General features: G+C 38.1%; 2 protein-coding genes across 3 annotated transcripts in view; both read left to right on the plus strand.

Annotated features, from left to right (window-relative positions):
• The window catches only part of LOC132113482 (copper-transporting ATPase 1-like), a 34,937-nt gene extending 19,652 nt beyond the window's left edge, over positions 1-15,285 (plus strand). The window contains exons 7-22 of one of the 2 annotated variants that reach the window (XM_059521259.1): positions 483-559; positions 1,459-1,681; positions 2,162-2,395; positions 2,480-2,571; positions 2,651-2,778; positions 6,359-6,513; positions 7,558-7,692; positions 10,058-10,252; positions 10,337-10,519; positions 11,316-11,496; positions 11,603-11,749; positions 12,589-12,731; positions 12,812-13,015; positions 14,339-14,456; positions 14,611-14,713; positions 14,820-15,285. In XM_059521259.1, the coding sequence (XP_059377242.1) occupies positions 483-559; positions 1,459-1,681; positions 2,162-2,395; positions 2,480-2,571; positions 2,651-2,778; positions 6,359-6,513; positions 7,558-7,692; positions 10,058-10,252; positions 10,337-10,519; positions 11,316-11,496; positions 11,603-11,749; positions 12,589-12,731; positions 12,812-13,015; positions 14,339-14,456; positions 14,611-14,713; positions 14,820-15,093 (2,592 nt within the window). In that variant the 3' untranslated portion in view covers positions 15,094-15,285. The remainder of the gene's footprint in view (positions 1-482; positions 560-1,458; positions 1,682-2,161; positions 2,396-2,479; positions 2,572-2,650; positions 2,779-6,358; positions 6,514-7,557; positions 7,693-10,057; positions 10,253-10,336; positions 10,520-11,315; positions 11,497-11,602; positions 11,750-12,588; positions 12,732-12,811; positions 13,016-14,338; positions 14,457-14,610; positions 14,714-14,819) is intronic. The other variant, XM_059521260.1, reaches the window with a different exon arrangement.
• Positions 15,286-22,674: 7,389 nt separating this feature from the next.
• Positions 22,675-24,283, plus strand: sowahab (sosondowah ankyrin repeat domain family member Ab). Its single transcript, XM_059522292.1, has one exon. The coding sequence runs from the start codon at positions 22,891-22,893 to the stop codon at positions 24,139-24,141; it is 1,251 nt and encodes a 416-aa protein (XP_059378275.1). The 5' UTR covers positions 22,675-22,890; the 3' UTR covers positions 24,142-24,283.
• Positions 24,284-27,572: the final 3,289 nt, after the last annotated feature.

Here is a 27,572-nt window from a genome sequence, read left to right on the forward strand (position 1 = left end):
AGTAGGATATTAAGTAAAGATCATGTTCCATGAAAATATGTTGTACATTTTCTACCGTAAATATATCAAAACTTAATTTTTGATTATCAATATGCATCGCTAAGAACTTCATTTGAACAACTTTAAAGCCGATTTTCTCTATATATTGATGTTTTTGCACCCTCAGATTCCAGATTTTCAAATAGTTGCATCTCAGACAAATATTGTCATATCCTAACATAAAACATACATCAATGGAAATCTTATTTATTCAGATTGTACGTGATGTATAGTTCTCAATTTAAAAAAAGTGACCCTTATGACTGGTTTTGTGTTTCAGGGTCACATATATCACACACACACACATATATATATATATATATATATATATATGCTTGCATAGAATTTGAAATATTTCAGCAATCCGTTATCAGTCGGCATTCTGAATCAGCCACTTATTAAGTTGTGTTTCAGTTCATTATGTTCCCTTTTCTGATGGACAGAACTTGGGATTTACAGCCTCTCTGGTGAAGAAAGATGGTCCTGGGAGTCACTTGGATCACAGCCGTGAGATCCGACAGTAAGTACATGAGCGAATAAGAGCAATACGTTTCTGTAATGAGTTTTTAAAACTATTACCTAAATAATCATCGTGGAATTTTAACGTATTTGTGCAAATGATGTTTCCAGAGGAATTCACCCAAAAATCCAAAAATGCATCCTAATGTCATTCCTTTGTTCATCTTCAGATAAGATGCTTCTGATGAAATCCGAGAGCTTTCTGACCCTTCATAGACAGCAAAGGAACTACCACAGTCAAGGCACAGAAAGATAGTCAAGACATCACATAAATAGTCCATGAAACATCAGTGGTTCAGTGCTACAAGAATACTTTTTCTGCACAAAGAAAAATGAAAAAACATCCAATTAAGGTTGAACCACTGGTGTCTCATGGACTATTTTTACAATGTCCTTACTATCTTTCTGTGTACGTACAATATTAAGTAATGTAATGTGATATTTAAAGGTTAAATTCTGTACACCTTATCGATGATGCATATTGCACAGGCAAGCAGATGAACTCAGAACATAAACGCAGTGTGCAAAGTTTAATATTAAATGTTTTCCTATAGAAAACCATTATAAAGAAGACGTTAAGCACGTTGCATTCATTTCAGGCCCATTTTTCTTGCCTGTATAAAGCATGCATCGTCAATAAGGTGTGTACTGAATTTGATCTTTTAATATCACTGTTTTCAAGGCACTTTTAATGCAGTAGAATGAGGAAATAGACGAGGTCTCAATTTGCGATTTTTAAAAGCTTTGCTTCTTTTTGCTTGAGTGATGTTGTGTGTTTTGCGAGGTGCTGCAGAAGACACAACTCCTCATAGAAAAACAATGGAAAAGTAGTCTAGCAGCAGTCTGGTTGCTCACAAGGTTGTAGGTCAGAGCTAATGCTGGCGTCCTGTTTCCTCCCAGGTGGAAAAGATCGTTCCTCATCAGCATGTTTTTCTGCGTGCCAGTCATGGGCATGATGATCTACATGATAATCGTGGATCACCAGATCGAGATGTCCCACCACCACAACGCCTCGGCCGAGGACAGAGAGAAGTACCACTCCGCCATGTTCCTGGAGAAACAGCTGCTGCCGGGCCTCTCCATCATGAACCTGATCTCGTTTCTCTTCTGTGTCCCCGTTCAGGTTGCCAGCTTGTGGCTCATTAATGCACTTTCTAAGTTTGAATTCCTTTTATAAAGCCCAGAGTTCCGCTCCTTGATTCTGATTGGCTGAGCCGACTTCAAAGCTGTTCTAAATAACGCTACAAAGTAACATACACCTTTGTTTACGTTTGTGTGTTGCTCGGCAACAACTTTGTTGCAACCACAACTGATTCCGAGGAGCTACATTGTTTACACTGTTTTTATTAATATCATTACACTTTATTCCCTCTGTTTTATTTTGTGAAGCCTTACTATGTGTATGGAATAAGTGTTTTATAACTGTAAAATAGCTGTGGTTTTGCGTTGTGCCTAACAACGCCCAATAGTTGTTATAAATGCACTGTAAACCACGGTTTCTTGGGTCTTTAGTTGGCTGAAAACATGCCAAAACTTTGGTAAATGCTTTATGAAAGATCTCTTTGTATTTAGTAACCACGCTTGTTTTCTCTGTCTTAAATAGTTTATCGGTGGCCGGTATTTCTACTTTCAAGCCTATAAAGCCGTCAAGCACAGGACGGCCAATATGGATGTGCTGATTGTTCTTGCCACAACGATTGCATTCACATACTCCGTGGTGATAATCCTGGTTGCCATGATCGAAGGAGCGAAAGTGAACCCCATCACATTTTTCGATACTCCACCCATGCTGTTTGTCTTCATCTCGCTGGGCAGGTGGCTAGAGCAGATAGCAAAGGTGAGCAAGAGTTTCCAGTTACACAAGCTATTCGCTTGCTAGCTTGTTATATCTCTTCATGTGTTGCATTGTGTTTAATCGCAGAGTAAGACCTCCGAGGCTTTGTCCAAGCTGATGTCTTTACAGGCCACAGAAGCCACTGTTGTTACACTGAAGGATGACATGTCTGTGTTAAGGTCTGTGCATCTCTGTGCTGTTTAATTTGGATTTCCTATCAAACAGAAAGCACAGCTGACTGCGTTCTCTGTCTCTCAGTGAGGAGCAGGTGGATGTGGAGCTGGTTCAGAGAGGAGATGTTGTGAAGGTTGTGCCCGGAGGGAAGTTTCCAGTTGATGGCCGAGTGATCGAGGGACACTCGATGGCAGACGAATCTCTCATTACAGGTTCGAGAGGGCACTTTCTCTCCACTGACATGAGTTTAATCAAACAGGATAATTGTGGTGTACACTAGGGATTCACAATGGATAAGTTAACCATGATCACGATTTCTGCTTCTCTCATGCATAATCATCTGCTTATTTTTCCTGAAAATGTTTAATTTGTCACTTGCGTGATCTTGCATTGGTAACAAACCTCTACAAGCATTCTGTCACGGTTGCCAGATGTCAAGAGTTTAAATCCCCCAATAAGTGTCATCTTTCCACATGTCATCTTTAGACGTAACCTACGCACACTTTCACCCTCCCGACTATCTGCAATGGTTTCATCTTCACTTCCTTCCCCTAAACTGTTTGCATCTTTGGATGCTACTGATACTTTCTGCTCCACTCTTACATCTTGTTTAGACACTGTTTGTCCCTTATCTTCCAGGCCAGCCCGTAACACCCCTTCTGCTCCTTGGTTATCTGATGTTCTACGCGAACACCGTTCTAAGCTTAGAGCTGCTGAAAGGGTGTGGTGCAAATCCAGAAATACTACTGACCTTAATATGTATCAGTCACTCCTATCTTCCTTCTCTGCTAATGTCTCCACTGCTAAAATGGCATACTTCCATAACAAAATTAACAATTAGGGCTGCACGATGTGTCGTTTAAGCATCGATATCACGATGTACGAATCCACGATAGTCACATCGCAGGATGTGCGATGTAGGCTGTCGTAGTTGATCTGTTATTCATTAACTGTACGGGCCAGCTGCTCCCCGGCCCTTGATGAATGTGATTCGCAGATTAATTGCACAGCTTAACCATCATAGAGTGAAAGTTTTTTCATTGACAGGACTGAAAAACACATGCAAGTTTAACAGGGCAGAGAGAGAGAGAGCGCGAGAGAGACACACAGAGAGAGAGAGAGAGCGCGAGAGAGACACACAGAGAGAGAGAGAGAGAGAGAGAGAGACAGAGAGAGAGCGCGAGAGAGACAGAGAGAGCGTGCGCGAGAGAGACAGAGAGAGAGAGAGAGAGAGCGTGCGCGAGAGAGACAGCGAGAGAGCGCGCACGCGAGAGAGACAGAGAGAGAGTGTGCGCGCGAGAGAGACAGAGAGAGAGTGTGCGCGAGAGAGACAGAGAGAGAGAGCGCGCGCGCGAGAGAGACTGAGAGAGAGCGAGCCGTCTTCAAACAACACGAGCGCTGTCTTGCTCTCTCTCCCTCCCCCATATTAATCAATTGACGCGATGGTGTCGATGTTTAAATCATTTAAAATGAGAATGTAAGTGTGCTCACCCCATTTTTGTTTGTAAGAAAAAATATCGCAATATATATCGCAGAAAAATAAAATATCGCAATGTCATTTTTTCCCAATATCGTGCAGCCCTATTAACAATTCATCTAACTCTCGCATGCTTTTTAAAACATTTTCCTCACTTCTTTGTCCTCCTCCTCCCCCTCCTGCTTCATCTCTAATAGCTGACGACTTTGCAACGTTTTTCATTAATAAAATTAAACACATTCGTGCACAATTTTCCACACCACAATCAGTCAAGCTCATATCACCAGCAAACATACACTCATTTACATCCTTCTCTTCACTCTCTGAGGCAGAAGTCTCAAAACTCATCCTTTCTAATCACCCTACAACTTGCCCGCTTGATCCTATTCCATCTCATCTCCTTCAAGCCATTTCTCCTGCAGTTGTACATGCACTCACTCACATCAACAACACATCCCTCCACACTGGTGTTTTTCCCTCATCATTTAGACAGGCACGTATAACTCCACTACTTAAGAAACCCAACCTCAACCCATCTCTTTTAGAGAACTACAGACCAGTTTCCCTTCTTCCTTTCATTGCAAAAACACTTGAACGAGCTGTGTTCAACCAAGTCTCTACATTTCACACACACAACAACCTCCTTGACACCAACCAATCTGGCTTCAGAAGTGGACATTCAACTGAGACTGCCTTGCTCTCAGTTGTTGAAGCTCTAAGACTGGCAAGAGCGGAATCCAAATCTTCAGTACTTATCCTGCTTGATCTGTCCGCTGCTTTTGACACGGTTAACCACCAGATCCTCCTATCAACTTTACTGGCAAAAGGCATCTCAGGAACCACACTTCAATGGTTTGAGTCTTACCTATCAGATAGGTCCTTCAAAGTATCTTGGAGAGGTGAGGTGTCCAAGTCACAACATCTAACTACTGGGGTGCCTCAGGGCTCAGTTCTTGGACCACTTCTCTTCTCGGTCTACATGGCATCATTAGGTTCTGTCATTCAGAAACATGGCTTCCCATATCACTGCTATGCTGATGACACTCAACTCTTCCTCTCATTCCATCCTGATGATCCGACGGTAGCTATTCGCATCTCAGCTTGTCTAACAGACATTTCTTCCTGGATGATGGACCATCACCTTCAACTCAACCTTGCCAAGACAGAACTGCTTTTGATTTCAGCAAACCCATCGTTTCATCACAATTTCACCATCAAGTTAGGCACATCAACCATAACTCCTTCAAAAACAGCTAGAAGCCTTGGAGTTATGATTGATGATCAGCTGACTTTCTCAGACCACATTGCTAAAACGGTCCGATCCTGCAGATTTGCTTTATTCAACATCAAGAAAATCAAGCCCTTTCTTTCGGATCATGCTGCACAACTCCTTGTTCAAGCTCTTGTTCTGTCCAGGCTGGACTATTGCAATGCTCTCTTGGCAGGTCTTTTAAGCCAATTCTATCAAACCATTACAATTAATTCAGAACGCGGCAGCAAGATTAATTTTTAATGAGCCAAAAAGAATACACATCACACCTCCGTTTATCAATTTGCACTGGCTTCCAATAGCTGCTCGTATAAAATTCAAGGCATTGATGATTGCCTACAAAACTACCACTGGCTCTGCACCCATTTACCTAAATTTGTGTCACTTGCGTTCTGCAAGTGAACGTCGCTTGATTGTGCCATCCCAAAGAAGCACAAAGTCACTTTTACGGACTTTTAAATTAATGTTCCCTCCTGGTGGAATGACCTCCCCAACTCAATCCGGACAGCTGAGTCCTTAGCCATCTTCAAGAATCGGCTTAAAACACATCTCTTCCATCTTTATTTGACCCTCTAACTTTAACACTCACTATTCTAATTCTATTATTTAAAAAAATCTAACTACCTTTCTAATCTTTTTGTATTCTATTTTCTTTTCATTTATTATGCAATTGTGTGTGTGTGTGTGTGTGTGTGTGTGTGTGTGTGTGTGTGTGAAAAGATCTCTAACACTAGCTTGCTCTATTCTTCCACTGTCCTCATCTGTAAGTCGCTTTGGATAAAAGCGTCTGCTTAATGAATACATTTAAATGTAAATGTAAAGTGTTTTTTCTTTCTTGCATCGATATATTTTCTGCCCATTGGTATACTTAATATTCCCAACCTGGCAACCGTGATCACACACTGAAAAGTAAAAGGGGGCCTTGGAGTCGAAAAGGTTCAGGGAACCAGGTTAGGGGTGTGCAATATTTTTATTGTCAACGATATAATATCATAATTGTTGTGACATTTGTGCGTCTCAGTGTTTCAGTTGTCCTGTGCTGTAGGTGAAGCCATGCCCGTGACGAAGAGGCCGGGGAGCACCGTGATCGCGGGCTCCATCAATCAGAACGGCTCTCTGCTGATCGAAGCCACTCACGTGGGCACAGACACCACGCTCTCGCAGATCGTCAGACTGGTGGAGGAGGCGCAGACCTCGAAGGTGCGTCTGCCATCATAGCATTGCTTTCGAAAAGAACCACCACTTTGTTTGTTCATTTGGAAGCCTGAGATTGTAGTTCTGCCAATTTATGCTTTAGCTTTTACATTTATTCATTTAGCAGATGCTTTTATCCAAAGTGACTTACAAATGAGGAAGCAACAAGAGAGCAATGATATACAAGTCTCCGTTAGCTTAGGCTTTTAAATAACATAATAAAGAAAAAGAATAGAGCAAGCTAGTGTTAGAGGTATTTTTGCTTTGTTGATTGTGTAATAAATGAAAAGAAAACTGATACAATACAAAAAAATTTGAAAGCTAGTGTTATTATAATATATATATATTTTTAATAATTATTTTTAGCAAATTAATAGAGTGCACTTCTAAAGGGGAAACGCTTTTTTATTATAAAAAAATACAATTATTGTATAATATATAAATTATTATTTGTTAATTACATAATTATTTTTATTTTCAAATTTATGTCAAATTGATGAGAAAATCTAAATATTTAACAACATAAAGTAGTTAATAATTCATAAAAAAAATAGATTGGAATATCTAATAATAAAAACAACACGTAATATATGTATTTTTGTAGTGTATTTTCCAGCTGCATTGCTAGTTAAGAGTTCGGACACAGATACTCATTTTCAGGATAATGATTTTTAAAATATATATTTTACTCAGTCTCTACCTGGTCAAATATTTTAAAAGTGGCATAAGCTGAAAAATGCATTTTCATTACAAAAATGCTCATCTAGTTGTAAGAATATAATCAAATTTGATTACTTTTCTAGTCTAGAAATCACTCTTTTAAAATTGTTCTTCTCATATATTAAGGTTTTTCTAGTCTATGGGAAATAAAATTTGTATTTTTTATTTTTTATTTTTAACAAATTTCATGAGGAAGCTTGTCGAGAAGCATTGCTTTAAATCAAAACAAACTCCGCATATTTGACTGTCAGTTTATCCTGTAAAGCTCTCTTAATGTCTAACCTCACCATTGATCTTCACAAAACCTTCTGTTAAACTTTCCGATCTCAGGCTCCCATCCAGCAGTTAGCGGATAAGATCAGCGGATACTTCGTCCCGTTCATCATTGGTGTGTCCTTCCTGACTCTCGTAGCCTGGATTCTGATCGGCTTTGTGAACTTTCCTCTTGTGGAGAAGCATCTCCCCGTGAGTGAAGATTTGTCCAACTATTTTTTCTCTTGAATTCACTTGTTCAAGGTTAGGTCAAGTTTCAGTAACCTTTGCTTTGTGAACATTAGACTGTGTTTACACTGAACTCGTTTCATTCAGAAGAGCAAGAAAAATCCTGAAACCCGTTAAATGAAAATTTTCATAGGGTTTTAAAGGGATAGTTTCTCCCCGAAATGAAAATGTGCTGTTATTTCATCCAAATGACTTCAGTAGAACGGTAAAGAAGATCTTTCGCTGAAACCGTAATCCTTGGTGATTTTGTCCTTCGTGCTGATATCCACATGCATGAACCGAACACTTAGTGAAAGTTTTAATGGTTTCTCATTTTTTATGGTGAGCTGATGAAGACTTCACTTTATATGCTTTACACACATAAAACATCCACATTTCACAACATTATTGGGTGCTTTAATAGTTTAACTGCATATGCATTACATCATTGTATGATTACATTAATAAACTAGTGAATTTGACCTCTTAATTGAAACAAACCGTTTGTCTGAGGCTCTGGATTACAGGTAATAATGTTCAGCTTCTTGCACATACCGATCAATTCTCTTCATAAGACCGTGATATACTGTTGTCACGGTACCAAAAATTCAGTATTCGGTACCGATACCAGTGAAAATCCACGGTTCTCGGTACCAATTTCGGTACCAAAGCAAAACACAAAAATATGCTAATTAAAAGAAAAAAACTTTTTAGCACTAAAAATAAAACCAATGCCATTCTTTATACTTATTTACAATCGTGTTTAAAGTTTTTCTACAAGTTATATAATTATGAAAAACAGTTAACAAGTTTCACCCAAATTTAATTTGTCTTTTAATTTATGAAATTTAAACATTTTATTTTTGGTAAATAAAGGGGATTTGCTATTGAAATTAAAACATGGAAGAAATATTGTGATTTATTTCTTTAAAAAATAAAGTTTTATAAATTTTTTTCAACAGTAGCAGTATCACATACATTTTACTAAATAATAGTAATATTTCTAGCACAATGCCTTTATGTAAAAATTAACTTTTAGGCCTAATGAATGCATATTTGTCATTTTAACTGAACTTAAGACTGGTGGTGTTGCTTAAGATATTTTTGGTCATTGAGGGTTTCTGTAAAACAATAGTAATAGATCATATTAATTATTATTAAAAGATAATACTACTACTAATTCTACTATCATACTAATGTATATACAATGCACTATGGATTGATGAGCTGCTGGGTTCATGAATATTAATCACGTTGTATGCGTTCGGTCAAACTGATTTGCTGAAATCAAAACAGGGACGGTACTAAATCAGCGCCAGCCAATGAAATTGCCATTTGCACATTAGCTCCGCCCACTACCGGAGAAACCGTTATGTCTTCTGCTTGTTCGAAAATAAATATGAATAATTCTAAATGAACTCCATTATTTTAACAGGAGAAGACAACAAAGAATAGTTTCCATATAACGTGTCGAACCAGCGTGTTAAGACTCTGTCTCTCTCTCTCTTTGCATGTGTGAGAAACAGTGCTATCAGTAAAGCGACGGTGAGTCGTGCGCCTTCACAAAGAGTTTACAGAGCGTCAAATACATGTGCGCTGTGCGTCCATTGAGATGAACTGAAAAGTTCAGATCGCTTGATGGAGAGAGAACTCTGAAGCTCAGATGCTGAAATTAATGCAAGCGTCATGCGCTTCAGTCTATGTAGTAAACAAATCCGCACGTCTCTGCCATTCATTAATTCACACAGAGACGCGCAGAACACGCATTCATATTTCAAACAACTTTTGCGGCTAAACATTTACAGATACTGGTCCATATGGAGATTTGATTTGATTAATTTATGCTAACTTTGACAAATTCTATGACTGTCCATATTAAAATGTAAGTTTCATTTTCATGACTGGATTTTGAGATTCCGTCCTCGTTTTCTGCTTCGCGGAAATCATAGCGCTGAACCGGGTTTGAACGGGACCTCGGTACTACCGGTACTTAAAGAAACCTGGTACCGTCACATTTAAAAAATTTTAGTACCGACTTGGTACCGAAGTACCAGGTCTATTGACAACACTACCGCGATATATCGTCAGGAGCAACGAGTGTTAATGTTGTGTTCCTTAATATATCCCTGTTTTATTCTCAAAAACGTGCATTTTATGAATAACCAAGGAGCCAATTCAACTTAAAATCTGTCCTACTCAAAAAAAAAAAAAAAAAAAAAAAAAAAAAAAAAAAAAATGAATGGACCTGAAAGTGAAATAAATTAAATTTTTAGGTGAACTGTCCCTTTAATGCTAGACTAGGTTTCTGCTCTTTAAAACACAATTAAATAATGAGCGTCTCTCTCTGCAGGGTTATGATAAGAGCATCTCTGAGGCCGAAGCCGTCATCCGCTTCGCCTTCCAGGCCTCCATCACGGTCCTCTGCATCGCCTGCCCGTGCTCTCTGGGTCTGGCCACCCCGACCGCGGTGATGGTGGGAACCGGTGTGGGAGCCCAGAACGGGATCCTCATCAAGGGAGGAGAGCCATTAGAGATGGCACACAAGGTCTGAGACGACTGCTGAGTTTAATGCTGCCGCCGTGTTGTTGTGCAAAGGAAGACCGTTTTATAAATCTGTCTGTGCTTACAGATTCAGACTGTGGTGTTTGATAAAACGGGCACCATCACGTACGGCGCTCCTGAAGTGGTCCAGGTGAAGATGCTGACGGAGGGGAACTGGATGCCACGCTCCAAGCTGCTGGCGATCGTCGGCTCTGCTGAAAATAACAGTGAACATCCACTGGGGGCTGCCATCACCAAATACTGCAAACAGGTGCGTTTGACTTCATGGTGTGTTGTGTCTTTATTTAAAGGGACAGTTAACCCCAAAAATGAATATTTTGTTATTCATTTACTCGCCATTAAACCTGGATGGGTTTCTTTCAGCTAAAGAAGATATTTGGAAGAATGTTGGTGACTAAACAGTTGACGGTAGCCATTGACTTCCATTGTATTTTATTTAATACCATGGAAGTCAATGGCTACCGTTAATTGTTTGATTACTAACATTCTTCAAAATATATTTTTTTGTGTTGAACAAACAGAGGTTTGGAACAATTTGGGGGCGAGTAAATAATGACCAATTTTTATTTTTAGTTGAACTATCACTTTAAGCAAAGTTACACATTAAATTTAAAATATAATATCGTAAATAAATGACGACGACTGTACTGCTTCATTTAAGAAAGTAGTTTTTATCATATAATTAATGAAATTTTAAAGCTGTCTTTACTATGACAAATATCATTTTAATAAAAAAAACTTTTTCATGTCAAAAACTGCTGTGGAATGACAGATGAACTATACTGACAATATTTAAATATTTTCTGGTAACACTTTACAGTAAGGTTTAGTTAATGTTAGTTAACAAAAATACAGTCGTTCTTTGTTAATTCATGTTAATGTACAGTGCATTAACAAGCACAACTTTTGATTTTAGTAATGTATTAATAAATGTTGAAATTAACACTAAGTGTTTTTTGGGGACTGTTTTAAACATGAGTCCCTTTGTCAGAGCTCACTGTGCTCTCCAGAGTCATTCAGATCCACGATGTCTCTTCTGTGTTCAGGAGCTGGGGACGGAGGCTCTCGGCACCTGTACAGATTTCCAGGCCGTGCCGGGTTGTGGGATGAAGTGTGTGGTCAGTAACACAGAAAACCTGCTGAAGAGAGACCACATCGACAGAGAGGAGAACCAGTGCAGTGCTGTCTTGATCCAGATCAGCCACACCAGCAGTGACCAGCCGCTCAGTGAGTCACATGACCACTTCTGCAGCGCCTCATTGGCTGCCAGCTCAAACTGCAATAGAGTTGTGAAAGCTGTGAGAGTGTAATGCTCGGCTATGCTGTGTTTCAGCTGTCGTCCAGATGTCCTCGTTCACGGTGCTGATAGGGAACAGAGAGTGGATGAGGAGGAACGCGCTGCAGGTGCGAGCAGATGTGGATGAAGCCATGACGGAGCACGAGAAGAGAGGACGCACTGCGGTGCTGGTGGCTGTGGACCGTGAGTGAGACACTTCAGACACACTTTCATCACTAGGACTTTCCATGTGAGGAACTGTAAAAGTCATGCAAAGATTTGACTAAAGATTTTTCTAGACAACTAGGAGTCGCTGATTTAAAGGGGTGATGAATTGGCTTTTTTATTATCTTTTACTGTTCTCTGAGGTCCACTTATGACGTTCACATGGTATTACACTCAAAAACATCACAAACAATAAGTTATAGACTATTTTCTATCCTAGTTTTAAGGCCGTCTCGAGAAACGCTGGTTTTTATGGGCGTGCTGCATTGAAGACTTGGAAGTAAACATCTACTTTTTTAAGAAAAAAAAAGCCCTTTAACTTTTGATATCTGGCAACCGCAACCATGAAAGATCCTTTCCATAATGTAGAGAGAGCATGTATGCACAGTTGCCACATTGGAAATATTAAGTATACCAATGGGCAGAAAATGTATTGATAAAAAAAAAAAAAAAAAAGCCCTGATTGGCGGGGTTTAAACTTTTGATATCTGGCAACCGCAACCATGAAAGCTTGTGACTAATGCAAGATAAAGCATATGAAACATGAAAATAAAATGTTTCTGGATAAATAGCCAGGAACTTTTTGCTTTCGAAAATAGAAAAGCACAGAAATCGTGATCATAATTTCAAATACAGTGTATCGTGGTGGCATTCATGTGCATTAAACTGTGCATAAATATGATCTTTAATACAGTTTTTAAGAGCGATAATCTGTCAACACAGGGAAAATAAGTTAATTGCAGATTTAAAAATCACTTCACGCCTTGCCACGCAGTGCACAGTGTTTATTGTGTGGATGTGTGCTGTTTTGTTTTCAGATGAGCTTTGTGCATTGGTGGCTATAGCAGACACAGTGAAGCCTGAGGCTGAGCTGGCAGTGCACACTCTCACAGCAATGGGGCTGGAGGTCGTGCTCATGACGGGAGACAACAGCAAAACCGCACGAGCCATCGCTGCCCAGGTACAGCAGTCTTTAAGAATAAGGATTGTCCTCATGCAGCGGTGGAGCTAAGCAGCTGAAGTCCTGCTGTTTTTGTCCAGGTGGGCATCAGGAAGGTGTTTGCAGAAGTCTTGCCATCTCACAAGGTGGCGAAAGTGGAGCAGCTCCAGCTAGCGGGCAAACGCGTAGCCATGGTGGGCGACGGAGTGAACGACTCGCCAGCGCTGGCGATGGCTGATGTGGGCATCGCTATAGGCACAGGAACAGATGTAGCCATCGAGGCAGCCGACGTGGTGCTCATCAGGGTATGAAGACTGCAATGACTGTGTTGTGTTTAAAGCTAGAGATTGTAAAAAGGATGTAGCACATGCACTGACGAGTCAAGTGATGCAGCGTGATGGACAAGACTTGATAGTGCGTACACTTGTGAATAAAATATAAACGATTAGCAGGTGCAAGTGTATGCAGAGTTTCTATTTAGGCTATAACGCGTGTTTGCAGCGTTGAGCAATGCAGTGCTGAAATGTGCATGCTCACGTTTCTTCTCATTATAACACACGAATTGTAAAAATTATGAAATATCAATTATGCATATATTTATTGTGTTATAACAGAGATTTGTGAGATTGCGATGAACTGAGAGGTCTTTTAGAGATTATAAATGCAGCGCTGCATTCTGCCAAACCATGCACACAGCATCCGTGAATTCTGTGAATGTTGATGCTTTCATGAAATATTAGGACGATCACGCTCATGTCCTAATATTTATGAAAATGGCTGTGTCTAGTGTGATATTACATAACTGTATGAATATAATAAACAAATGCTTTCATAACTTGAATTATAGGGTCCTTTTAACTGCTTTCTAATAGGATTTTTTTTTTTTTCAAGGCCCTGGAAAGTTTTGGAAAATAAACACACATAGATACAGGTCTGAATTCTTTCAAATGTTATGCCATCTATTTTAAGTAATTTCACAGTATATCCACTTCCTAAATTACTGCACTTGTGCAGTGACAATTCTATAGAGGTATTAATTCTGATGCTTTGTGTATAACATTTTGTTGCATGACATTAAACTTTATTTTTACAATAATTGTACAATTGTAGGTTAAGCAAAACAAATGTGATTATTTCGGAGAAGCTTTTATACACATACTTAACATCAGACACAGAAATGGTCATGTGTGGTACAGAACAAATGTTTTGAGCGTTTCTTATCCTGTCCCTTATTTTCCAATAAAAAAGTTGTCCCTTGTTTTCATTTTCTGAAGTTGGCAACCCTAATGCACAAGTTAATATCAGATCAATTGTGAAAACCGTAAAGGATGAACTGAATATTCCTCAGTTTTATGCAAAACAATGGAATATATGATCTCTGTCATATGGCAAAAAAAAAGCTTTTTTTGCATAGTTGTGTTTGACACATGAAACCTGTAATAAAATATCTTACCTTGCTCACACTTGAAATGTGTCTCCACATTAAGTCTTCGAGGTCACTGGATCTGGAAAGTCCTTGAAAGGTCCTTGAATTTGAAGTTAACCGAGGTGTTGGGAACCCTGATTAAACATACGTTTCATGAGATTGCACCTACTTTTTAATTCAATGCATTTTTTTTTTTTTTCAGAATGATCTTCTTGATGTTGTTGGGAGTATCGACCTTTCAAACAAGACCGTGAAAAGAATCCGAATCAACTTTGTATTTGCACTGATCTACAATCTCGTGGGGATTCCCGTCGCTGCAGGTAAACTAAATTTAAAAAAAATTGGACATATTGTAGAAGTAGATACTTTTCAGTGTAGATCTCATGTTGGATAGTAGTGCATCTCACAGCTGATAGCATGGGTTTGTGCCCAGTATTGGTTTGTATAACTGCTGGAGTGTGTTTATTGGTGCAGGTGTGTTTATGCCGTTGGGTTTGGTGCTTCAGCCGTGGATGGGCTCTGCTGCGATGGCTGCGTCCTCCGTTTCTGTAGTGCTCTCCTCCCTTCTTCTCAAATGGTACACAGTCTCGGTTTGAGTTTTTTATTTTTGCATGCTTAAGTTTAACTGGGTTTGTTGTTGAAAGATGCTCGGATCGTTAGTCCGTCGTTTCCTGTTTCTGCAGCTACACTAAACCCAGCGCTGAGACACTGGAGAGACGTCTGGGCGAGGTCAGAAGACACCGAAGCCTGTCTGAAGTCAGCGTTCACATCGGCATGGGACAGCTGCGCCGGTCATCGCCCAAACTCAGTCTGCTCGACCGCTTCGTCAACTACAGCCGGGTCTCCATCAGCTCGCTGCGCTCCGACAAGCACTCGATGAACAGCATGGCTCTCAGTGAACTTGACAAACACTCTCTGCTGATGGGAGACGCTCACTGCGAGGAGGAGTTCGTCTGAGCGGCTCTCACTTTACCTCAGTGCCTTTAGACGAGGGACATCTGTGTAAAAACCCCAAATTCAGTCGCCTTATAAGAGGTTTGTCACTGTGATGCTGCATGGATCAGCTCACACAGCTTTCAGATCCTCTCCGTTTACATTACCAGTATTCCCGCTGGACAATTTAAAGGGATAGTTCAACCCTAAAATTACGATTTTGCAGTTTAGTCACACTCAGGTTGAACCTGTGTGAGTTTCATCTTCTGTCGAGTACAAAAAAATAAAAATAAAAAACGATAGTTTGCAGAACGTCGATAGGGACCGGAAACTGTTTGGCTTCCAGCATTATTCAAGATTTCTTTTACTGTGTTCAGCAGAAACTCTTACAGATTTAAAACAACTTGATGTGGAATATATGGCAGAATAAAAAAAAAAATTAGGTGCACTGTCACTTTAAGAATGACAATCTACCTACAAAACAACTTAAAATCAGTTTTATTTGTGTGGAAGCAGCAGTTTAAAAGTGATTGTGCTTTATGATAATGATTTAAGTGAATATTTATTGCGTCTTTTATTTATAAGACACTTTGTCCTGAAGGAATGTGAGGATTTCTTTTAAAAGTGAAGGAATGAACTCTGTTTTTATATTCTTCGAGTGCATTCCAAAGAAAACAGCATTCATTAACGCTAAACATTATAAGCCTCTTTAAGATGTTAAATTCATATTCATTGCATATCAATTCTATCGTTCAGCAAACTGTTTGCAACATTTGAGCTGCCTTTGCTATACTTAAATGTGCATTACCTTGTCGACTTTGCTTTTAAATGTTTTATTTTTAAAGAAGAATAGATGCATGCATTTTCCACACGTCACAGCATGACCTGAATCAGGTTACTGATTAATACATTCAAAGCATTTTAAACATCACTTTGAAAATTATTTTCCAATATATATATATATATTTTTAAATCATCCAGAAGTTGTTTTGTAACTGTATTATTTAAGGTCAGTTCAAGTATGCAGTCTTCAAATGAAACAAGTGCACTCGTTAGTAAGTAATGATTAGTTGTTGCTTGTTTTTGCCAAACGTGTTCAAATTAAAACATCCTGAAATTGTGATTGTTTTGATAAATTCTTATTGTAGTTTAGCATCATATTCTTTTAATAAACGGCTTGTCAATAAGCCAACATGCATTCATGAAGTACTTTTTTCAGTGATTTATGCGCAAAAATATGCACTTGCCTTCAATGTTTAAATAATAATCAGATTAGCATTCTGGTCATTTTGTATTTCTGAAAGTGCGGTCACATTAGCATTTCAGTTAAATTTTGATTGCAAAAAAAAAAAAAGGTGTACTGTCTTTATAGTCTAGAGAAGCATCTTTTCTTTACTAAAAGTTGTATATGGAAACTAATCCTAAAGCTGTAAAACTGCATCTCTGTATTTATCCAATGTGTCCTCTTATGGTGTAAATTTGAACTTTTGTATGATTTATGATGAGTAGGCCTAGCTGTTTCTAGTGCACAAGATCGAACAAGTAGACCGAGTGTACAGAAATAAACAGCTCTTTTTTTTTATTATACAGTATATCTATTTGTGAAACAGAAACAAATAATAGGAATGGAGAGAAGGGAAAGGACTTAAACTGGACTCTCTGTTGAGATGTTGTGCTACAGAGCGCAAGACAGCTGAGATTTGGACTACAAATATCAAACATTCAGATTAATACATTTTTATTCATATTAAAAGGTACAGGAAAATTACATATTTTGAAACACTATTCTTTGAATATGTAACACCCTTTTAAAACCATTTTGAGAGCTGTAGACAAACTAATAAAGATATTTATTACTCCAAAAGGGTAAGAAAATGTAAAAATATAAAACAAATACATTGAGTTAAAGGTGCATTATGTAATCATGCAGGTTGCCAGATTGGGGACACACAACAGAATGAGCACATTTGATAATGGAAGGTGACAAGTCTGCAAACAAACTGGCAACCCGGGGGTATTCAAATCCTATTGGGTGAATTGGCAGTGGGCGGAGTCACACAGACCAAATCAAAAACAGACATTCTGACACTGAACACACATTTCGAAGCAGAATCACTGGATGTAGTTTTTTTCAGAAGACAAAAATAATAATCATGTGAGCATTAGCATGTGTCCTAAATATCCGCACACATACTATGGTATTTTTAAGCTTTATGACAGTCAAGAAAAATTACAGCACCTTTAAGTGTATAGAGTTTGAGAGTCATTTATCTAATGCATATACAATTTTCTTGTAAACAACTTGAAATCAGACAGAGACCAAAGCTTCCCCCAACACTGCAAACCATGCACCTTCTTCATTTTGCCTCTAGTGTCTCCTCTCTGCGTCTGCGTCAGACTCTTCATGGCTCCAGATGAAGCGCTGTATCTGTGACTGTGATGCTGGTCTGTCGTTACACATCCTCTTCATCTGAAGGCAGATGTTTGGAGACAAGGAGATTAATTCTCATGACACTCCACAAATGACTGAATTTGTTGAATAAAAGTATGATTCCCTCTCTCAGTTCATCTTACCCCTTTTTCAAGCAGAATATCAAACTCATCTGTGATTATCCTCCTCTGTCTGCCGTATCTCACACTTACAGTGTTTGCATGCACAGAAAAAACACGTGGCCTCCAAGGCTGATCAACTTTCCTAAAAAATACATTTGCATCCATCGATTGGACCCTCTGCCTCACCCATTGATCTGCTGTAAAACAAAACCAGCTATATTAGCTTACAATGCACTAAAGCTCATCTGATCAGTAAATGTGAAGCACAACTGAAACATGAAAAATGCTGCACTTTTACATTTTGTGTTTATGATATGATCTTTTGCGCCATCAGAGCTCTATAAACGGTGCATTCATTTATAAATCTCTTTTCTACTTTGTCATTTTAAGCGTAGGTTCATGTTCAGAAACTAAAGTCAGACAGTAGCTACCTTCTAAAACAACCCAAGTGTAAACGTTGCCGGCCATTTACGTGTCCAGGAGGTGTTTGGAAAAGATTTTGATTTCACACCGATATACCTATAAAACAAAAATTACAATCAAATATCCCTGCAACATTGATAGGTCATGATACAACATATTAATGCATAACTTTACCAGTTAAAAACAAAATAACAAAATCACTTTCTACATGTTTAGGTTTATTATTATTACTACAAATTCCATAGTTTATTTCATTATGCCAATCGCATCGAAGTTGAATCGTCTTTCTCTTTAAATGTTTAGTTCTAATTCATTTTAATTGAAGTAAAATGTTAATTCAATTAGAGGCTGGTAAAAGACAAATATCAGTGTTTTATATAAAGTACGTAGGTGTTGACGATTTACAAATTTTAAAGTTCTTAAAGGGATAGTTCAACCAAAAATGAAAATTGGCATTATTTATGACGTCATTCCAAACCTGTTGGAATTTCTTTCTTCTGTGGAACATGAAAAAAGAAGACAATTTGAGAACTGTTTGTCCACACGAATCAAGGGTAACCAAAGTGGTTTGGCAACATGCAACAAAATATCTTTTGTGTTCCACAGCAGAAAGAAATTCCAGCTTTAGAAGGATGTGAGGAAATAATGACAGAATTTAATAGCAGTGCATTTTCTGCATTCTAGCTCAAAATCAATGCGTTACTTTCAAGTGCATTTCTATGTGACAGAAATGCATTAAGTGTGTTGCATTTGCAGTGAACTCAGCAAGCGAATCTATCATTATTATTTGTTTCTGTCCTGTTTTATGTACTCGTTTGTTTTCTGCAAGACATTAACAGTGAACTCGTGTCCCGGATGGACTAGATTTGTCCTGGGCCTAATTTTTATTCCAGAATTTTAACCCCAATATAACACTACCAAAATACATCAACTCATGCAACAGTCAAAGCAAGCATGCTGAAAATACGACTGACAGTTCTCTGATGGGATGTTTTCTCAGATGCAATCGCACATAATACTCTTATAAGAGAAGTTAACGAGTTAAAATCACCTCATCTGAGAGATCTTACCTTTAAATAGGCTGGTGTTCAATAATACCGAACGAGAATTTCGATTTCTGCTATTGTTGCACGCGAAATCTGATTTCTAGACTAAGTTAGTTAGCAGAGGCACGCACCACAAAACATTAAATCAAGTCTTCGCAGTTCAGCGACCATTAAAAAAAATAGTTTCACTTTCCGGTTTTGCGGTTGTCACTTGCTGTGTTCGAAATGCCATACTATTATACTACTCTCACTATTTCTGCAGTATGTGCTTAGTATGCATGGAATACCCGGATGACCTACTATTTTGCCAGAATCTGCTAAATATAACTCAAGTGCACTGAAATCAGTACAGAAGCTGTGTTTCGAATGGCATACTAACAAACTAGATACAGTGTATACTGTATACAGTGAATAGTAGGCTATATGATAACTTTCTGTATGCAAGGAAAACCCAGATTACCTGCTACATTTGCTGAAATCTGATGTATGGGATACAGTTTCCCACAATGCAACACGCTCCACATGACGTTTCATCTTAGTGAGTGAACTGGAGGCGGGAGATTGTAATTATAAATGTAACAATTGCATATAAACGTAACTTACATAAGTTTTACTATAAACTACATAGTATTGCTCTGTATCTAAAAACAATATCGTTAGTATGAAATCTTTTTTTATAACATGTAACAGATTGACAGTGTATCATATGCAGGGAGCAAGATAATAATGTAGCCTACATTTTGAATAAATTTAGTTTTTATAGCTTTCTTATTAAAAGAGTCGGAAATGATGCACACACAGAGATTTAAATCTTCACGATATATACTAAAGAAAGGCTTTTGCTTACAAAATGTACATTTATGTATAAAATAGTTAGCCAGGAACAAAATAATGTTGAATAAATAACACAACTTCTGACTGTTCACTCTCATTTGTATATTCCAGAATAATATTCTCATGTTACAAAGAGATATCAGGAATTATACAACAGAAAAAAAAAACACTCAATATGTTTTATGTTGCTTTTGTAGAAAACACTTTGTAGGAAAGCATCGATGTAACATTTTATAAGACACTACTTTGATTTTATTGTACATAAAGAATAGTAGGCTACAGAGTGTTTCAGTAATAATATTGCAGTATTATAATAAATAAATATTCATATATTGATATATATGATATGATATAATATATATATATATATATATATATATATATATATATATATATATATGCCTACACACACACTCAATGTTTTATCCACTTTTTCCACTTATAGTTTAATGCCAAAAAAAAAAAGATTATGTTTGCTCGTCTTTAGAAATAAACATAATTAATTACAATATGTAAGTGTCGAATTTTATTTTACACCAAATGAGCACTAAACATGGAGACACTGAACGTTTGGAGATTGGAGAAGAATATACTATTTTGAAATTAGTACCAAAGCGATAAAGAACCAAACAATGAATTTAGATAGCATGCAAACGAGCACGGAGTGATTTTTTATTTATTTATTGAGTTAATGTGTTATTAGACACGTTTGTTTAGTGGTCAATAAATCACGAAGAGTTGCGGACGAGATGCACACTTACACAGTGTTGGGAAGGTTACTTTGGAAATGTAATAGGTTACAGATTACAAGTTACCCTGTTTAAAAAGTAATAGTAGTGTAACTTTTTCAATTACTTTATTAAAGTAATGTAACTAATTACTTTTGAGTACTTTTTGATTACTTTTCTAAATTTGTGAAAATTAAAGAATAATAAATAAAAGCATATACATCAACTTAAATACAGTTATCTAATAAGCATGTGACGTATTCTTTGTAATAAACTCCTGAAACACTGGTGTTTTTTTGAAACTGCTGTCTCTGTATATGATGATAGTTTTCTCAAAATAAGTAAAATGCACATTAAGTGACACAAAGCAGTTCTAGAAATTGTGTTTATGTGCTCGTGTACTCCTATATTGAGGCAGCAGAGGTTGAAAACACTGCGAGCTTCAGTAGGCCCATGTGTAGTAAATGAAACCATGTCTTTGCCATTAATTTACAGGAGGGAAGGACTGGGAAAAAAATTCAGACTGGAAAATTCTAACTCATACAAACAAATTCATGGACAAAACTATTTTTGGTATGGACCTGACATAAAAAGGTTTAAATCTTTAATTTGGGGACATGCAAAATAATTATAAGTTCTCTCCTGAACTGCACCTTCACTTCCATTTTTCTCTTCAGTCTCTTTATTTTGCCGTTATCCATCTCTCTCGTGACTTTAATACTCAAGATTGAACAAAACTATACTTTACAATACAATACTCTACAATACTACAATATCTTTATAGAAAAATCCTAATACTGTACACGAGTCATGTTTTTCCCTTACAAAAGTTAAACATGCTTTTATTAGAAAAATAAACTTTTTTTTTTATTATTTTTTTTTTATTTTTAAATAAATACATTTGTAAAATAATTTTACATTTTTGGTTATCACAGTTAAACAATAGTAACCATTTTCTCTGGATTTATAGTTAAATATTAAAATGTTAATTTTCGTAAGGGTTGTGTTGTTGTCTGTCGTAGCTCCCCCTAAACCTATAAAAAAATAATCGGAATTATTTTTCAGCTAAATTACTACTGTAACATTACAACAGATAATAATGATGTCCTTTATATAGTATTTTGAGTGATGACTGATGAGCAACGTGCTAAATAAATAAAAAACAAAGACAAAAAAGCATCTTTACAGATGAAACTGACCTGAAACCCTGAACAGTAGTTCTGCTTCTCTGCTCCAGCAATCCTCTCTCTCTCTCTCTCTCTCTCTCTCTATCTCTCTCTCTCTCGCATTGATTACTCTGAGTCTGATCCAAACCGTTTGGCGGAGGCGCGGAGAGCGCGCGTCATGACTAACAATTCATGATTTATTAGAGATTTAATTATCAAATGGCAAAAAAAAAAAAAAAAATCAAATGGCGGATTCGCAAATGATCGCTTTAGTACATTCGGCAGGCAATTATACAATAATGATATTAAATAGTGGGGCAAAATCATCTGCCAGGCCACCGGGAATTGTCCCGGTTCTCCCGGTGTCCAGTCCGCGCCTGATTTCCACAGACACGCAGAACGTGCAGGAGTCCTATATTGCATTTTTGGGGCTTTATATTCACAGACACTAGTCGATGTCATGTTTTGATTCAAGTGTAGGCCTACTGACCTACTTTTGATTTAGTCATCCAAAATGTGGCATATTCCGTCCGCGTTAGGCATTCCATTTTTATGACTGGATTCTATGAACCAGACTGTGTTTCCGCATCCCGGAAATTATTAGGGCGGTATGTCTCAGAATAGTCAGTGCAATTTGGGAAAGAAATCAGTTAAATCTGTATGTGGATGTGTGTAAATATTCAAATGTAATCCCCTTTGTAATCGTTAAAAATTTCATAAGTAACTGTAATTTAATTACTCATTTTTTCTTAGTAACTGTAACTAATTACAGTTACAATAATTTTGTAATTAAATTACGTAACGCCGTTACATGTAACTAGTTACTTCCCAACACTGCACTTACAATACTTTTCTATCTTTGAGGGAAATGCGCCGCGCGTGCACTCCGCTACCCTCCGCCGTGCACGCGCAGCCGCATCCTTTATTCGCCGCGCGTTCACGTGCTCGTCTTGGATAAAGAGGGAGGCACGCGGATCTCAGAGGATAACCGGAAACAGCAGGTTGTTGTCGAAACATCTCACGCAACGACTAAAGAAAAAAACAACAACCCTAAAGCGACCCTAAAGAGTAATGGCTTTGACTCAGGATCTGATCCTGGCGTTTTTACTGGAGCGCGGGGGAAAAGTGAAGAACTCGGAGCTCGTGAGCAACTTCAAAGGACTTCTAAACTCCGCCGACCCCGCGGAGAAGAAACTGAACCGAGACCTGTTCAAACGCCTGGTCAACAGCGTCGCAGTGGTCAAACAAGTCGATGATGTGAAGTACGTGGCTGTGAAGAAAAAGTACCAGGGAGAAAACATCAGCTCCACCGAATCGCCCTGCAGTCGGAAACCCAGCCAAACACAGAATGTGGATGTTATTAATAACAACCACTGTCACTGCTCCCCTCAAACTGTGTGTAATAGCATTAAAAGTGCTGAATCTGTTCATCCTGGAAGACCATCTGACTGCAATGCAACCGAGTCTTTGACGGCAAGAGTGCTGAGCATGACAAGCGATGCCAAGAGTGGCAAATCAGGGGCTGTTTTTGCTCTTGTAGCCATAAAATCTCCAGCATATGATTTGCAGCATGAGGAAAATGGAATAAGAAGCCTAAAAACAGTAGCAGGCGATGCTGAACCTCTTCCAGCAACTATAGAGAGAACCAGGAAAGTCAAAGCGAGTTTTACACAAGTGAAATGGTGTCACAAACTCAGCAAACCTGCTAAAGTCTCAGATGGAGTGCCTTTGGGATTGATGGAGCATGAGTGGCTTGTGAAAGCAGCGACGGGAAGCTGGCATCAGATCTACAGCCTCCTGCTGCAAGAGCCTCGGCTGGCGGACAAGCCAAGCTTCATGTCTGGATTCACGATCCTGCACTGGGCTGCTAAAAGCGGAAACTGTGAAATGGTGTGTAAAGTCATCGATGTTTCCAGACAGAGAGGCGCAGCGGTCGATGTGAATGCCAAGTCTTATGACGGATACACAGCGCTCCACATAGCTGCCATTCACAGCCGTGAACGTGTGTTATCACTGCTGGTGTGTGAATATGGTGCCAACACTAACATACGGGATAACAGCGGGAAAAAACCTTACCGTTATCTAAGTCCAGACGTGTCCACTGACATCAGAAAGATGCTCGGAGACCCTCACAGCCTGCTGAAGGATGCTCAGAACCCCTCAGACCTCCCTAAAGGATTCAACACCTTGAGTAAACTATTCCATCCCCACATCGCTGGACATAAAAAGAAATACAGACGTCGACCGAGCTTCCACTTCATCAGAGACGATCACGAAGACCCCAGAAAGAATGCCGCACTTCATCGCAAACTGTTACAGTAGAATATCCCAGCTGACTTGTATTACTGGTTTAATATAATGTGTTATTAATTTAATCTGTGATTGTACAGTAACAGCCTTGCATCTACTGATTATTATATCTGTTAATTAAGTTAATAAGTAACAAGAAAATGCAGTTAACACAGCCAAAGTGTTAGGAAAGAATAATATTTGAGATTTTTTTCCTTGAAAATTCTCATGCTGTAAATGCAAAACGAACAAACTAATTACTTTTAATGAAATAGTTCGCCCAAAAATTTTGTCAAATTGAAAACCATCTTAATAATGGTTTTAATAAATGTGCTCAAACTCATCAGATTTGGAGAAATGAAGCATTGCATCAGTGTCTCAGCTATGGATGCTCTGCAGTGAATGGGTGCCGTCAGAATGAGAGTCCAAACAGCTGATAAACACATCACAATAATCCACAGCACTCCAGTCCGTCATATCATGTGAAGCCAAAAGCTGCGTGTTTGTAAGAAACAAATCCATTAATATATTTTAATTATAATTTCCATAAAGTTCATAATTTATAACAATGCTTCCTCCAGTGAAAAAGTAAATTTCTTGTTGTTCTCTCACATCAAAAACCAAAAACATATTTGTTTGAACTGTTTTGGCTTAAAAAAAAGTGCTTGACTTCTGCTTATTTCTCCCCTGAAAAGTAATATTATGGATAGAGGACTGTATTTTAGCCAGAAGCAACACAGCCTTTGTCTTCTCCAGATGTTAACTGATGGACTGGAGTGCTGTGGATTACTTGTGATGTTTTTATGAGCTTTTTAGACTCTCATTCTGACGGCACCCATTCACTGCAGAGCATCCATTGATGAGACACTGATGCAATGCTTCATTTCTCCAAATCTGATTCTCAAAACAAACTCCTCTACATTTTGTATTAGGTGAGTAATTGTGAAATACTTGCACTGCCCTTAATTTATGATGAAAATAATCTACTCTGAATCTTCATTGAGAGTAATAGGAATTAGAAGAAAAAAAACCACACGGTTTCTTTGTAATGCAAATTTGGTGGACATTATGCATCATTGTGTTACAAAATAATGCCACCATGTGACTTGTGTGAGCATTTTCTGATTGGCCTCAGACAGTAACTCTCTCATCGTTCTTATCTGAGTGCTGTGCTGTGAATAATGCCTAGAGAAACTCCTGGCACTGAATGAATGGAGAGAGAGGCCTCTGTGTCGGGGGTAGCATGTCGTCCTTGAGCTCATTTCATGCTTGATTTGATGTCTGTGTAATATTGAAGAGATAAACTCTAGCTCTGTCCTTTTATTTTTGAATAAGCCAAGGTCGAACTTTATGCATACAACCACTTTACTGATCTAATGGGTAAGAAGAAGAAACCCACAGTTTTATCTAGGAATTTATCAATGTTAGAAACAGCCTGGAAACTATAATGAGGCTTCTGTCACAGTCAGGCAGTGATTCAGGCGTGATTTCATGGGCATTCGAGCTCAGCAGAACTGCATTCAGAGCCTTTTGACTGATGTGCAGTGATCTGGAATGATGCAAGTGCCCTTGCCTCTCAGTTAGAGCTCCAGCGAGGTGAAGGTTGTTCAGAAAGTATATCCTTTAGGTTCAGAGCCCTTCACTGTTGAATGTGAAGCTATCCTGAGCCAGATTTGAGCACTTAAGCTGCACATTCTGACAAAATTATTTGATTACTTGTAATATTTAATTAAAGTTCATGTAAATGTTGTCAAATGAGTCGGAAATTCTTGATTTTGTGTTCTCTGCATTATCTGTCTGTAGGCTGTTAGTATCTGTGTTAGAGAAAGCATAATACTAGTTCTTTGTGTTTTTCTGTCTAGGGTCATTGTTTGGATGTTTCTCATCCATTATGCAGGATCCCACGGTCAACCTCAACATTGAACCGCCTCAATTCCCTGCGAGTCACATGGACTAATGCTTATAGTCTAGATACGTTCCCCCCCAAAAAATACAAATGTTGAAAAGCTTATTTGGCAAGGGAATTATAATTTATTGAAAGCTCCACATGAGGAACCCTTTCAGATAAAATGGTAAAATGAGGCACGGATCACATTGTTTTTGGCAACAAACAACAAATGTAACATTCAGAATGATGTCACGTTTGTAATTCCACGACTCTTAACATTCTAAAGTTTCATCTGAATGCAGCTGGATTTAGAATGTTCGTAAACAGAACTTTAAGAAGCCGTTTAAAGCAGTAAGGTTTTGTTAATCATTTTAATTGAGGATAGCTACACCAGAGTTATAATGATAACCACACAGAGGAACGATATCAGAGGTGCTTTTATTATCTTACAAGCATATGAAATCACTTTTTTTCTTTATCAATGGCTAATGTGTGATAAAAAAAACACTGACAGCCAATCGGAATCCACTCAACTTTAAAGAGATCAAGCATTTAAAGTGGCAGTGGACTTAAATGTGTGCTTATAATAAACAGAATGTTGTGTGTTGGTGTGGACCTTAATATGATCTCAAGTTATCGTTTTTGGTAGTGTTTAAATGACGTTTATCATTTCAAATAATGCACTGACCACATTCATGTGTAAAAATGAATGAATCTTCCATATAGACACTCAACACTGCCCAGTGTAAACACACTGACCCAACAGAACCCAACATAAAACATGTTTTTAACTATTTAATAAAGGTCATTTGGCAATATGAGGTGATGTTGCTAAATTAATTCAATTACATATATATTTACACTGTTGTTTTCCCACAGTGATGTCACTTCCTGTTAGGCAATGTCATCAGGAAACACAATTTTGCTACTTAAACAATAATTAATCTTTTCAATCAGTATTCCACTAATTTAACAAAATGCTTTAGAAGAATATTTATTCGCAAATTGCTGGTTTTCCTGGTTAAAAGTTGCATGGCACCATGGGAACATCTAAACCAAAGTTCACCTCTATGTTCACTAAATAGTGATACATTGATCAAAGAACACCAATAAATATTTTAACTTTACTAAGACATACAAGATTGGGACAATGAATATACACTTATTCTTTCATAATAATCAGCTTTTTTTCGGACATGCCCTAAATATCAAAGTTTTGGCTTTGCTTTCCCTATTAAAGTTATCTACAGTCCTCTTACATTGTATGAGTAGTATGAATATGCAGACTCGGAGCCTGCTGCATCTACAGTCCCGCACCCAGAATCCCGCATTCTCAGACCCCTCGTTTTTCGAGACAGCGCCACCTATCAAATTGGATCGGATAAACACATGGATAAACACGTGAAGAACCGAAACACGGTGAGTATCGTCAATTTTATTCAATGATTTCTTTTTTAATCAAACTGCTTTATAGCTCATCGATACACCAACATATGAACAGTCTATTTAATATTTGTGGAGGGGAAATTGTGTCTCATTAGAGAGGAGTTTTGGAGCTTGGGTTTGCTGAGGGATA

This window comes from Carassius carassius, chromosome 33 (assembly GCF_963082965.1).
Source record: "Carassius carassius chromosome 33, fCarCar2.1, whole genome shotgun sequence".
Lineage (NCBI taxonomy): Eukaryota > Metazoa > Chordata > Actinopteri > Cypriniformes > Cyprinidae > Carassius > Carassius carassius.